The 12,819-nt window shown below is 42.5% G+C and overlaps 1 protein-coding gene across 3 annotated transcripts; it reads right to left on the minus strand.

The window, feature by feature from the left end:
- Positions 1-1,178: 1,178 nt before the first annotated feature.
- On the minus strand, positions 1,179-11,256 carry rassf2b (Ras association domain family member 2b). 3 transcript variants are annotated; one of them, XM_079757380.1, is made up of 10 exons: positions 11,051-11,256; positions 7,952-8,025; positions 7,288-7,363; positions 6,658-6,809; positions 5,372-5,487; positions 4,796-4,947; positions 4,485-4,638; positions 3,793-3,914; positions 3,242-3,339; positions 1,179-2,925 (listed from the first exon to the last, which is right to left on the minus strand). In XM_079757380.1, the coding sequence occupies exons 2-10, from the start codon at positions 8,002-8,004 to the stop codon at positions 2,856-2,858; spliced, it is 993 nt and encodes a 330-aa protein (XP_079613506.1). In that variant the 5' UTR covers positions 8,005-8,025; positions 11,051-11,256; the 3' UTR covers positions 1,179-2,855. The 3 variants fall into 3 exon arrangements, with proteins under 3 accessions (XP_079613506.1, XP_079613508.1, XP_079613507.1); XM_079757382.1 differs by lacking the exon at positions 11,051-11,256 and adding an exon at positions 9,123-9,189; XM_079757381.1 differs by lacking the exon at positions 11,051-11,256 and adding an exon at positions 9,077-9,183.
- Positions 11,257-12,819: the final 1,563 nt, after the last annotated feature.

A 12,819-nucleotide genomic window follows, 5' to 3' on the forward strand; every position in this document is an offset into this window, starting at 1 on the left:
AATGAGAGCATAGGTTTTGTTGCACGTTATGTTGTTATTTATATCAATGTTGTTGCCCAATATATATATATATATTCGTTAAATAAATCTGAATGGATGAGTAACATCCCGATCAGCTGTCTGGTGGGAGAGATGAACTCTTCTCTCTCACCAATCAGGTGCCTGGCTAGAGAGATGACATCTTTTCTCTCTCACCAATCAGGTGCCTGGCAAGAGAGATGACGTCACATCTGTTCCCACACTCTCTAAGCTGTGTCCTCCTATTAAATGGATTGAGCTGAACGCGTCACTCCAGAGTAATTCCTTGCCAGTTTTCACAGATTACACCTGTAGCAGCACCTATTCAAAGAAGTAGGACAAAACTCTACTCATTAGTTCAGTTATGGAAGAACACTATTAGTAGTTCCTGTTGTAATTATATTATATAACAATTAGATAATATAATTATATTTCATTTGAGGAAGACATGAAGAAAGGTTATGCTTCCTGAAGCCAATTATAAACCAAACACTGGCACAATATGACCATAATTTTAGAGAAGAGACCTACATCGAAGGGAAGAAAATAAAACCTGAATAATTTCATTGTTCACTGAAATACAGGATTGACAAATATAAATACACAAATGCATAACGTTCCAATTGATTATGAATCTATCAACAACACTTCAGCTCACCTGTTGCCTAGTTGATCCGAGTTGAGAAGAAAAAGAAGTATGAAAATCCAATTATCTATACTTCACAAGGGAAGTAGAGTGTGTGAGCAACAGCGACTTCCAAGAGAGCCTGAGGAGAAATGTGTCACGGGCAGCCTTTTAACCAGGAGACAATCTTAATCAGGTAGAGAGGATTACTCTGTCTAAGACCTTCTGGTTTTAGGAGTTGTGTAAACAATCATGCTAATAATAACAAGCTAACAAAAATGGCGGACGAGACCTATGCGGATTTCTAACACAAATACATGCTTGGGTTGTATTTGCTGACACTCTCTATTCGTAAAAGGACAAAAAATCATTGTTAAGTGGCTTTGTCAAATGCCTTCATTTATTTTTTCGTTAACATGTTTTGCATGACCTCATGTGACCTACATACAACATCTCAGCATCATTACAAAACACTTAATCTCTCTTTCTCTAGAACCATCTAGATGAAAGAGGGAAAATAAAGTGTAGATGTAAACCTAATTAATGACAACTTTATTAATTTACAATCGTTGTAAAAAAACTATTCATCAGTGGCAAAAGAGATGAATGACATCAGAGATTATTTTAAACAATCTTTGAGGCATTATCAGTACAAAAAGCTAAAATGTCTGGACATACATAAAACAACAAAAACGTTCTGACAAGGGTTGCTAAAATTACGACAACAATTACTTTTTTGTTCAATCGTAAAACAAGCAGACAAATGCTCTGTAAGTTGCTTTGTAATTGTTAGCAGTGATGTAAACCAATATCGATTATAGCTTCAAAGATGTCAGAAATATTAGAAAGTTGGACGAAACAATCAAACACTGTACCTGATGATCCTCACACACACACACACACACACAGCACGTGATGCTATCTCATGATCAATTCACATCTTGTGGGACTTTTGTGGTTTTTTGCCTTATGTTCTGTTAGATTGGATTCAGAGTTATGTTTAACATGCATAGGATAATAAGAACATTGAAAAGTTTAACACTGACATAACCTAACATAGCCGTACATAATGCTTGTCCTGCACCCTAATAAGGGTGCAGGATGTGCATAACAATATTTTAATCTTTAATTGAATGTAGAAACCTTTTTCTACTGTTTGTGTGTTATCAATGATGGGAATGTCATACGATGGTAGTAACAACAATGGAAAACTTCCTCTATGACTAAGTCTAAATGACAACATAGGATTGGCTGGCTGGACCAAACCTGCAGGCCATTTTTTTCTGTGTAACAGTTACATCAATTTTGGTAAGCTCTTATTTAGATTTCTTGGTCCATTTCTATTATGACCCGTTGGACCGAATGTGGGACCACTTGCCTTAATGGAAGATTTCAAAATATTTTCATAGAAAAAGCAATTAAGTGTTTATATCGTAGTCACTGAATCTGTGCTTTGACAAACCCTGCTAATAGGCACTTCACAAAGACCATTGATTGAGCTTTGAAGAAAAACATTTGTGCTCACTAAATGTGTGCTTAGGGAGTGTTAATGAGTGACATCATGTTTTGGATTGGTTTGGACCGCTAATGTACTTAAAACTGGAGATCACCGGGGCGACTTTTAAGTAAACAAATTCATGATACCTGCAATTCATACCTGCTAATGTACTTAAAACTGGAGATCACCGGGGCGACTTTTAAGTAAACAAATTCATGATACCTGCAATTCATAATATCTAAGAGAAACAGAGAGGAAAGAGAGATACAGAGAGAGAGAGAGAGAGTGCAGAAGTTTCATCAAATGCTTAATTTGTGCTGCTATTAAAAGAGCAGGGGGGGTTACTTTCCTTTTGGTCATCGGCGGACGGGTTATTGCTCTAAAAGGTGGTTGCGGTAAACGGCCAAACTATTTCAGTCCCTTATATATCTTCTAGTGGCGGTGGCCAGCATGGCGAGGATCGGAGAGCTGCTCATGGTGGAACGGTGAGTGCTTGGAGTGATGACCTCAAAGAAGCGGGCGGAACGATCGAGACGATGACAACCGTCGCTAGTGGCTTTAGGACTCGAAGGAAAAGGGTAAGAGAGTGAAGGCCTGGAATGCTTGTTGCTTTTGTGTTGTCTTGTCCGACAGCGTGTTCTCAGTCCTGGCTGAACTTTAACCCCTGTGGCTGTGCAGAGAAACAGCAACGCAGTGATGACCTGCTGTCCGGAGTCATATGCAGGCGGTTGGTTCCGGAAGACAGCGCAATTGCTTCTCAATGACGCAGCGCAGAAAGTTATACCTGCAGATGCAGGACGACAGGGCACAGAGAGAAACAACACATTATTCAGGTGCTGTTCCCTCTGTCAAACTTTTGCCTGGAGTCACTATCAACGGTCTATATTTTAAACCTGCACATTGTCACTTCTTTCCAAGCCATCACTTGTTCGGCATAATGAAAACAAGCATAATCTTTATTATCATCACCATCATAATTATTTGTATTAACAACAACATCAATAATAGTAGGGATAAGTTGTGTTTACATTTTGTGCTCAGTAAATTGTGTACATCGCAAGGCATTGTTGCATATTGCATGATGAAGACTGAGACTGTACCTTCTCCTCAGCTTCTGCACCTCGCGGTCCTCCTCCTCCTTCAACTTGGTGACGAAACTCTGCAGCACGGGCATCTCAAACTTGATATACTGTGCCACCTGGTGGACAGACGAGGAATTACCAACACATTGCATACATAACACTGTACAACGTCGACATTGTGAAACACAATTGACAGCGTTTAAAACTTTTGAACTTGTGAGACACAGGCTGTGGGGAAGACTTGCATAACCAACGGAAAGTCTGCGGGAGTAATTTTCCACCACAAATACAGTGCAGAAATAGCCCTGGCATAATATGAAACAACAGCCCCATATAGATTGTGTCTATTTTTTAAAACCCTGTTGGCTTTATATTCATTGGGTGAGTCAAATTAAGAGTGGGACAATGATAGTTGCGTGGAACATTTGGAGGTCACGTCACGATTGTTTTGGCAGTGCCGTATTACACCCGATTGTCACCGTTGACTTTTTGGACCAGTAAAACGAGATCATGTGCGGATCAGATGTCCTTGTGTCGGGCCCTCTCCAGAGGCTGGGCCTCGGCCTTACGTCATAGGTGACCTCCTCGCCCAGGTCCGGCTCCATGAGGAAGACCCGGCACACCTGCTCACAGGGACCCTGCATCACTCTCAGCACCAGCGGGTAGTCGGTGCGCTTCAGCTTCATGCGCTCTGGAGAAGCAACACACAGACAAGCACACACACACACACACACACACACACACACACACACACACACACACACACACACACACACAAGTCTGAATACTTGCTATTCACTATTTAGTTATTTAGCCATTAGACACTATCCGTCATTCAGTCATCCAACACTAAATTTAGCCATTATCCGTCTTACAGTGAGTATTTATTTAGGTGCAGGTCATAAAAGTGCAGCTAGGGGCCAGGCCTCTTACTCAGGGGTGCCTTCAGGTAGACTGCACATTGGCATTGGGGTCCGAACCTCGAACCTACCGACTAGGTTCTGGTTAATGTACACCTTAACCAGTACACTATCCTTGCCCTAACAGACACAGATTTACCCGTTTCTTACCTATATTGAGCACAAGCTATTTAGCTCTTTCTACACCATACTTGAAATCCCAATGTTCGAACAAGAACAAGCAAACGCCAGACCACACACACACACACACACACACACACACACACACACACACACACACACACACACACACACACACACACACACACACACAAAACAGACGTCCATCTACAGGGCCGTACCTCCGCTGGTGTGCACCAGGTACAGGGCGAAGTCATCGGGGCTGTTTTCGATCTTAAACTTGTTGAGGAGAACGCGCAGAACCTGCGGCGTGGACATGCAGCTGTTGATGCGCACATTAGTCACCGAGCCGTAGGCGGGGGTGAACACAGCCGTCTGGGGGAGGGGGTGGAGAGGCGCCGTTTAGTGGGATGTCTTTGGTATGGTTCTACTGGTGCAGCTTTTGTGATTGCGTTTGTCAAGTCAGGTCAATCCATGTAAAGCCCTTGATCCCTTGGACAGTCGACAAACTTGTGTGGGTGTTAAGTGTTACCTTATGGTTGTAGAAATGACCGTTGATGGAGAAGCGATGGCGCCGTATCCTCCTCTGGTCGCTAGGTGACCGTTTCTGGCCCCGCCTCAGAATCCCAGCATCACTCTTTGTCCTCATGAGCTGGGCGGAGCAGTCGTCATCGTCCTCATCCTCTGTCCAATGAGAAGGCATGCATGACTCACCCTGTTAAACAACTACACTGTTACACAACTACGCCGTTACACAACTACGCTGTTACAAAACGACGCTGTTAAACAAGCGGTTTAAATTGCTCTGAGAGTTGCTCTGAACAAATGTCACCACTCTGATGTACAGTGACATCAACTTCAAGCTATTTTTAACTCTGTTATAAAAACACATTCATGATCTATTTGCTTTTAAAACTCTAGCTTTTTTTAGCGCTCTAATCCACTAGAAAATGAAAGCCTGATCAAGACGTCCACTTGATGTGGACATGAAAACATAAGATTGTCAACTAAGAAACAACACAGGCGTTTCATTCTATTCTATTAATATACATAATTTATTCAGTTGTCAAGAGCACACAGCGTTCTTCAGATCTTCAACACAACAGACCTTCTGCCGTATCGTCGGGGACAGCGAGCTCCGCCGGAGGGCTATCCGGGGCGGTGACCTCCACGGTGGGAAGGGGCTGCTGAGGGCTCTGCTGACCCTCTGTGGTGCTGGGGGGGCTGGGAACACATGGTTACACAGAGTGAGTGGCTGGCTCAACTTATCTGGGATAGGAGCTAGGAGGGTCAGGAGGAATGGCAATATTAATATTAGAGAGGGAGATTTGAAAAAAACATTGATGTATTCAACGCTTTGTTGAGAAAAAATGTAAGTATGTATGTATGTATGTATGTATGTATGTATGTATGTATGTATGTATGTATGTATGTATGTATGTATGTATGTATGTATGTATGTATGTATGTATGTATGTATGTATGTATGTATGTATGTATCCCTAAAACATGAAAAGGTCTTTGCGCCATTATTGCCTTATTATTGTTATATTTGCCTTTGTATCCACTTACCCACCATCAAAAACCTTTGGTAAAGGACGTACCAAAATGGAATGACCCATGGGTGAAATACTGATTCATAGCATTGATATACAATACGTGTTATGGTGAAAAGATGAGAGTAGATAATATGAGGACTTTAACAAACAAACAAATCAATATACATTTACATTTACATTTAGGGCATTTAGCAGACGCTTTTATCCAAAGCGACTTACAATAAGTGCATTTGTTACAATAAGTACATTTGTCATAAGAAGTGAAACAATATATCGCTGTCGGTACAGTAAAGACGTTCATTGAACCAAGTGCAAGTATTACAATCGCTAGGCTAACCCATTCCCCGTGTAAAGCAGCGATAGCAGCTACTGTAGATGCTACACAATTAAGTACCTTGAATAAGTGCAATGTACAAGTGCCAGGACGTACAACATTCAACATTCATCCCAGTATAGATACGGCTTTAAAAGATTTTGTTTTTTTTTAAGAAATCGCCATAGACTGAAGACTTAAAATGCTAGTTGGCGAAGTCTGTCATGGCAGCAGGCCATAAAATGCATCAGGTTCCTCTATCGACAACGTCTAGCCTAAAGCCGGCAAATCTAATTAACTTGGATATATGTGTACGTTTTGGCAACCTTAAGATGCAGTTGCGCTGCTCCCTTTTTCTTTCAATGCATCGTGTGTGTGTGTGTGTGTGTGTGTGTGTGTGTGTGTGTGTGTGTGTGTGTGTGTGTGTGTGTGTGTGTGTGTGTGTGTGTGTGTGTGTGTGTGTGGAGGATGGGGGGGGGGAGCAAAGGGGAGAGAGAGAGAGGGGGGGGGGGGGGAGCTCACCCTTGACCGTCCAGGGCACAGCCCGAGTGCCAGGATGTGGAGGAAGGCGGGGGCCGGATCCTCTCGTGGTCGTCCTGCATCTGCAGCCTGATGGGCCGGCGGAGGCCCCAGGAGATGTTGAGCAGCCCCTCCACTATCAGCTCCCCCTCTTCCTGCAGGACACACAGGGCCAGGATCAATGGGAGTGAGGCGGGGAAACACACTCATTCACTCATTCATACTGACACACTGATTCATACTGACTGACTCTCTCTCACACACACACACACACACGCACACACACACACACACACACACACACACACACAGGATTAATACGTATGTTACTGGATTTCTAAAATATGAAATCTGAATCAGTCTCAGTCTCTGACAGTAACACACACACACACTATCTATCACACACATTCATGTTGTTTTTACAAATAAAATACTTTGACGACTCTATTACTGGTTTGAAGATCTTCTAAAAGCCACACACACACACACACACACACACACACACACACACACACACACACACACACACACACACACACACACACACACACACACACACACACACAGTAGGCTGAACATATGTGAATATCAAAGAGACATCCACACAGACACACACCCACACACGCCACATACTTCTCTATGTCGGAGCTGCAGATTCTGCCCTTCATAGTAGAGGTTGTACGTCTTCAGATGTGAGAGAACGGTTGCCCTGGTGACAAAGATTTTCAGTCAGTGAACCAACCCAGGCATAATATTTCCACTGCTATTTCCCCACCACTAAATCTGCACCTATATTTTCAGCAAGTTGACTGACTCCAGATGGAATTAGCACATTATTAAGCTTTATTGTGTCGTAATATTTAGCTCAAATGTGCATGAATTGCGCAGACTAAATTGGGTTGCATAATACAAGGCATCCACATCCTGCTGTAAGTATATTCGTCCGGTTTACATTGAGTACCTTGTATGTGAGGTACGTTTTATATAACGACTGCATCTTATACTGCAAACGACACATCTTTTACCAAGTATCTCTATATCTGATATTAGGATTTTGTATAGTAATATTATGACCCTTGTACACAAAATCCACCAGCACTTTCAATGTTCAATGTACAAGTATAGTAAAACTGTATGTGATGAACATGATTCATTATAGACACGTATGCATGTATTATTCTGAATCCAAAATTATCCAAATAAGTGTGACTATTAATGACTTGGTTGGTTGTTGCCGGGTGTTGTCTAAAGCCCCAGGGTAATCCGGTTGCAGGGGAGGTGTGTAGATAGCCCTTACTTGCTTATAAATTTGTTTTCTCCAATCTGAACTCCATCCTGTACATCTTCCATTTTGAGTCAGCATGGGAAGCCCTAGGAAACCAACCAGAAACAGAGAGAGAGTGGGAGTGGGAGAGAATGTATAGAGGGAGAGAGAGAAAGAATGTATAGAGGGAGAGAATGTATAGAGAGAGAAGAGAGAGAGAACAAGAAGAAATAGAAAGAGAGATAGAGAACTGAGATTAACCTCATGGCACTTCATGACAGTCAGCTGGTTCACAGAGAATCACAGTGGAGCTATGTGAGCAAGTGCCCAGGATAGGAGAAGCAACAGAAAAACACATTCACAGATTACAGCCTCCTCTGTCACTCTTCTGTGTGACTGTTGAACCAGCTCTGAATGTCTTTTCACTCTTTAACCAATGACAAAAGTGCTCTGTGTTGAGCACGGACAGCTGCTCCCCACCTTTCCTTCCACAAGCATAAACTTTTCTGCGGTCATTTATGCAGAGACCACCCCCACACACACCACAATCACATTCATAGACACACAGACACACACAACTCTTTCAAATGTACACCAACACTTGCCATATGCCATTGAATGTGTGTGTGTGTGTGTGTGTGTGTGCGTGCGTGTGTGTGTGTGTGCACGTATGTGTGCAGACATGCATGCGTGTGTGCACGCATGTGTGTGTCTTTCTTTACGAATACGCAGACGGGAAGCAGGAAGGAAGCTTCTAGAAGGAACAGGTGCAGAACACATGCCCCATCAGGTCAAATCCTTTCTGCTGCTTAAACATTCATCTTTATCTGGAGCATTTGACATAAGACACCACACACACACACACACACACACACACACACACACACACACACACACACACACACACACACACACACACACACACACACACACACACACACACACACACACACACACACACACACAACAACCATATTAACTGCGCTTTAATAGAGAACAATTGTTGTGTTGTAGAAGATATGTGTGTTTAAATGATGACCATAACAGAGAACGGCGATGCGTGATACTCGGTTGGACGTCGTAGAGAACGCTCTGATGACACAGAACAACACTTTTGTAACCAAAGAAGGAAAAAAGGAGACAGAAACGTATTCCCACCTCTCCACGCCGCCGAGCTTAATCCCAGATCAACTCCCGGGCCTACCTTTGCAAACGCACAGCTCCCCCGGTCCCTGTCTCTGGGGTAGAAAGGGTGAGAGGGGCCACAACAGCGGACGGAGGCGGGACCAAAAATAAGAGAGTCAAGAAGGAAGTGCTCCCCTTCCGTTAATCACTTCCTCCTTCACTGAGTCAGTGACACAGGATGTGGCGGGCTCGCCCCTACATAGGCCGAAACTTCCTCAATTCAAATGGCATAGATGGACGGTCTTAGTCCAACCCAAACAAGCGCCCACACACACACACACACACACACACACACACACACACACACACACACACACACACGCACACACACACACACCCACACACAGATTAGGAACGCCTGCTTGCCTTTCCTTGCCTATTTATAACCTAATTACTGTGTAATTATCCAGGATCAAGTTGATCAAGATTCAGTCCTGTACTTTAGCAGTGTAAACAGTGGTCTGCCTCTAAAGCAAGGACTAGAAAGGTCTGAAACCAGGGTGATGTGGCAGTCCTTGAATGCACTTCTGAGGAGATATACCGGTTGAACTCAGAGATCAGCAGCGCAAATGACTTGGGTTGTTCGCACCAGATCAAATATTAATCTCCAATAAGCTTGGCACCCAGTGGAACCCAATCAATATTTCAGCAACAGATATTAGGCCCAGTCATCCTGTCTGACGCTCAGGCACTGACCTACACAAAGGAGAGCCTTTAGAGCCATGGCCCCTGTTAACGGTAGGGAGACTCAAAGTCATGAGTTGAGCCAGACGTCCGTAGCTAGGCTGTGGTCTGCACTCAGAACAAATGTTGGAGTTGTCTACTGTGGAACAAGTTTTGCTCCGATGTTTCTTCATTCTGCTGTATCCTAAACTGAAAATTAAAGAATCTTTATCCTTGATAAAATACTAAGAATAACCTCATGTTTACTGTGACAATATGACTGTAACAATAACCATGGTCCTTAACTGAACGCGCCCATATTTGGCAATGGCTGTGGCCTTTTAGCAATCCAAGAAATACAAAAGCTCTGCTGGATGGAGATATTCCTGTTGTCATTATTCAAGCTTTCCTGTTTGTTTTCAGTATCCAGGTCTTCTTTGTATAAACCTTGAGGTTTTCAAATCATGACCACTGCACTATTATCATAATCATCAATATTGGTTTTATTAGTAATCTCAGGAATGTGTGTGTGTGTGTGTGTGTGTGTGTGTGTGTGTGTGTGTGTGTGTGTGTGTGTGTGTGTGTGTGTGTGTGTGTGTGTGTGTGTATGTGTGTTTGTAAGAGAGTGACAGACATACAGAAATTAGGGGGTTGTTTTAGGACCATGCTTGTCTAGACTTTAACAGTGTCAATCTGTCACGGAGCTCTGTCAGGTTCAACTGTATTTGACCTCAAATACAGCATCATTGCTTGATAAGGTAATACCATTAACAAAAGCTATTGCTTGTACAATATGAATTCTTTCACTACTTAGTAGTGGAAAGTATGACGCTCAGCTTGGCAGTAGCCTAGACTCCTCCTGTACTTAACAGAGTACCACATTACAAAACACAACCCCAGCAGCCTGCTTGTTTTTATGTGCACTAGTAACGATGGTAAGCATTTATGTTGTGCGACCTCTTCAGGTTTCGTGTCTACGTTTTCCCCCACACATCTCTTTATCAGCTGTGCAATTGACCAAAGTACCCTGTAAGCGACCACGAGGCGTGCAACGACTACATCAAGAAAATATGTCAGCAACTATTATGCTTTAGCAATGGTTATTACAGCATCCCTTTCCTTTTGCTGTAAAAGACTCGGCGTATCTACAAATCCAACCGCGATCCAACGACACCCTCTGCCCCACCGTTTCCTGTAATCCAGTTAAATTGATCTCGACAAGTAGCGAGACATCAACGCATAATAAGATCAAGCCGAATCCTCGTGATCTGTGGGGCTACTTACAATTCCGCTTGTGTCTCTGAGGGGTCCACTGATTCCCGACCAGTTTCAAGATGTTCCCTCTGCACCGGAGAGCGGCGACTGATTTACGTCGGACCAAATCGGTGGCCCGTTATCCGTACTCCTTTTGAACTCATCGCCTATCGCATCGGCCACATCGACGGGTGCGCTCGAGGGAACGAGTGCTTCCTACGAGGTGGAGCAGAAGTAACCCATCTGTTCTAAACCTTTTGGCGTCTGACTCGGTAACCAATCAGCGTAGGACCTGACGCCCCTTTGTCCGCCGTGACAGCGTCGTAGAGATGAATAACTGGGAAACAATGAACGCCCCAACTGCACATGCATAATAAAACACTAACCCTACTCTATATGCGTTCTTTAAGGAATCCCTTTATATCTCTGACTCAATGACCGGGCAGCCAGGCGGACGGCACTAAAATGTTGCAGCTATCGTTGGCAGCAGTAAGTTAAAAGTTGAACTCAATAACTATTATTCATTGATACGTTTTAGATAGCTAGATAGAGATCTGGACTGATATCACTGCAAATAGATCTCTTGGAAAATAAGACCAATTATGACATTCAATTCATGTATTGAGAACTACTGAGTCCAACTCATGTGTGAGATTTTTTAAATATTAGAATTGGTCAATCTGATCCAGAACACGTTTGATAGTAATACAGTAGCCTAATATTAAATATTAATATTGTTAAAAGTCTGTATTCGAATGAAATTCGAATATATTCATTATTCTTATATATATATTAAGAATAATATATATTCCTGTCTCGTGTTTCACATTATGTCAGCTTTAAAACCACACTTTTTTTAGTCTTTATGATGCTCAATTACTCAGTCAAATACCTCCTCTTTATCAGTACGTCAAATTCACATTTCCATTGCATCACATTTATTAAGCAGAAGCTTTTGTCAAAAAACGACTTACAGTAAAGTAAGTGCTTTCAAAAATGAAGAAATAGCCAAAAAAGTGCTAGAATCATTTGAGTGGCCTTCATAGCAACTCCATGGATTAGCAAAGAAACGGCTTTTAAGTGCTACAGTACTGAAACACTATATATATATATAAAATAAAAAAATAAAATAATTGGAGTAGAGATCAACGTCTTATCATAGATTACAATAGTATAATCTATTTTTAAAGTCTAATAGTATTGTATAGAATGATCAAAGTCAATATATTCATTGTGCCTTCAGTTTACAGGGACCCCTAGTGTACCGAACAGGCAGTAAAGTAAAGGAAAGTATTCTGCAGGGCTTCCCAGAAAGGAACTTTACATTTGTGAGTCCGGCTACGATGCAGAGTGGGGCAAAGGCTACATTTAAACAACCTCTAGATGTTTAAAGTCAGGCATATCAATCAAATATCTCCTGTTTAAAATGTATTTATGTCAAAGATGAGACCATTGAGCTGGCCATGAAAATCTCCGTGAAATAAGAACAGACACCAACATACAAAACCACGGATGGTATCCCCGGCCACTGTAGTCACTCCCCTATCCATGTCTCGACCATGCCCCTGACACAACTCCCTTTGCAATAATCTGAGTGAAACAGATAGCAAAGCTTGAGCCTAAAGCTCCCAGCACTTCCATGGGTCATTGTGGACCTCAGTGCACTTCATCATGTGGCTAGGCATTCGGATTGACACTAGATTATATTAACACATGCAAATTTCCATCGTTTATTCTGATGTCTTTTCGGTAGAAAAAAGTCCACTTTAATAAGACCATTCTACAACTGATTGTGTCAG

The sequence above is a fragment of the Pollachius pollachius genome (assembly GCF_949987615.1).
Source record: "Pollachius pollachius genome assembly, chromosome: 1".
Taxonomy (NCBI): Eukaryota; Metazoa; Chordata; class Actinopteri; order Gadiformes; family Gadidae; genus Pollachius; species Pollachius pollachius.

Bases quoted from the DNA above. Each gene is read 5' to 3' on its own strand.
- rassf2b (XM_079757380.1), bottom strand. From the start codon at position 8,004: ATGGAAGATGTACAGGATGGAGTTCAGATTGGAGAAAACAAATTTATA. The intron at 5,488-6,657 runs GTGAGCTCCCCC...ATGTGTTCCCAG, and splicing joins TGTGCCCTGGACGGTCAAGG to CCCCCCCAGCACCACAGAGG. The intron at 3,915-4,484 runs GTACGGCCCTGT...TTGCTTCTCCAG, and splicing joins CCTGGTGCACACCAGCGGAG to AGCGCATGAAGCTGAAGCGC.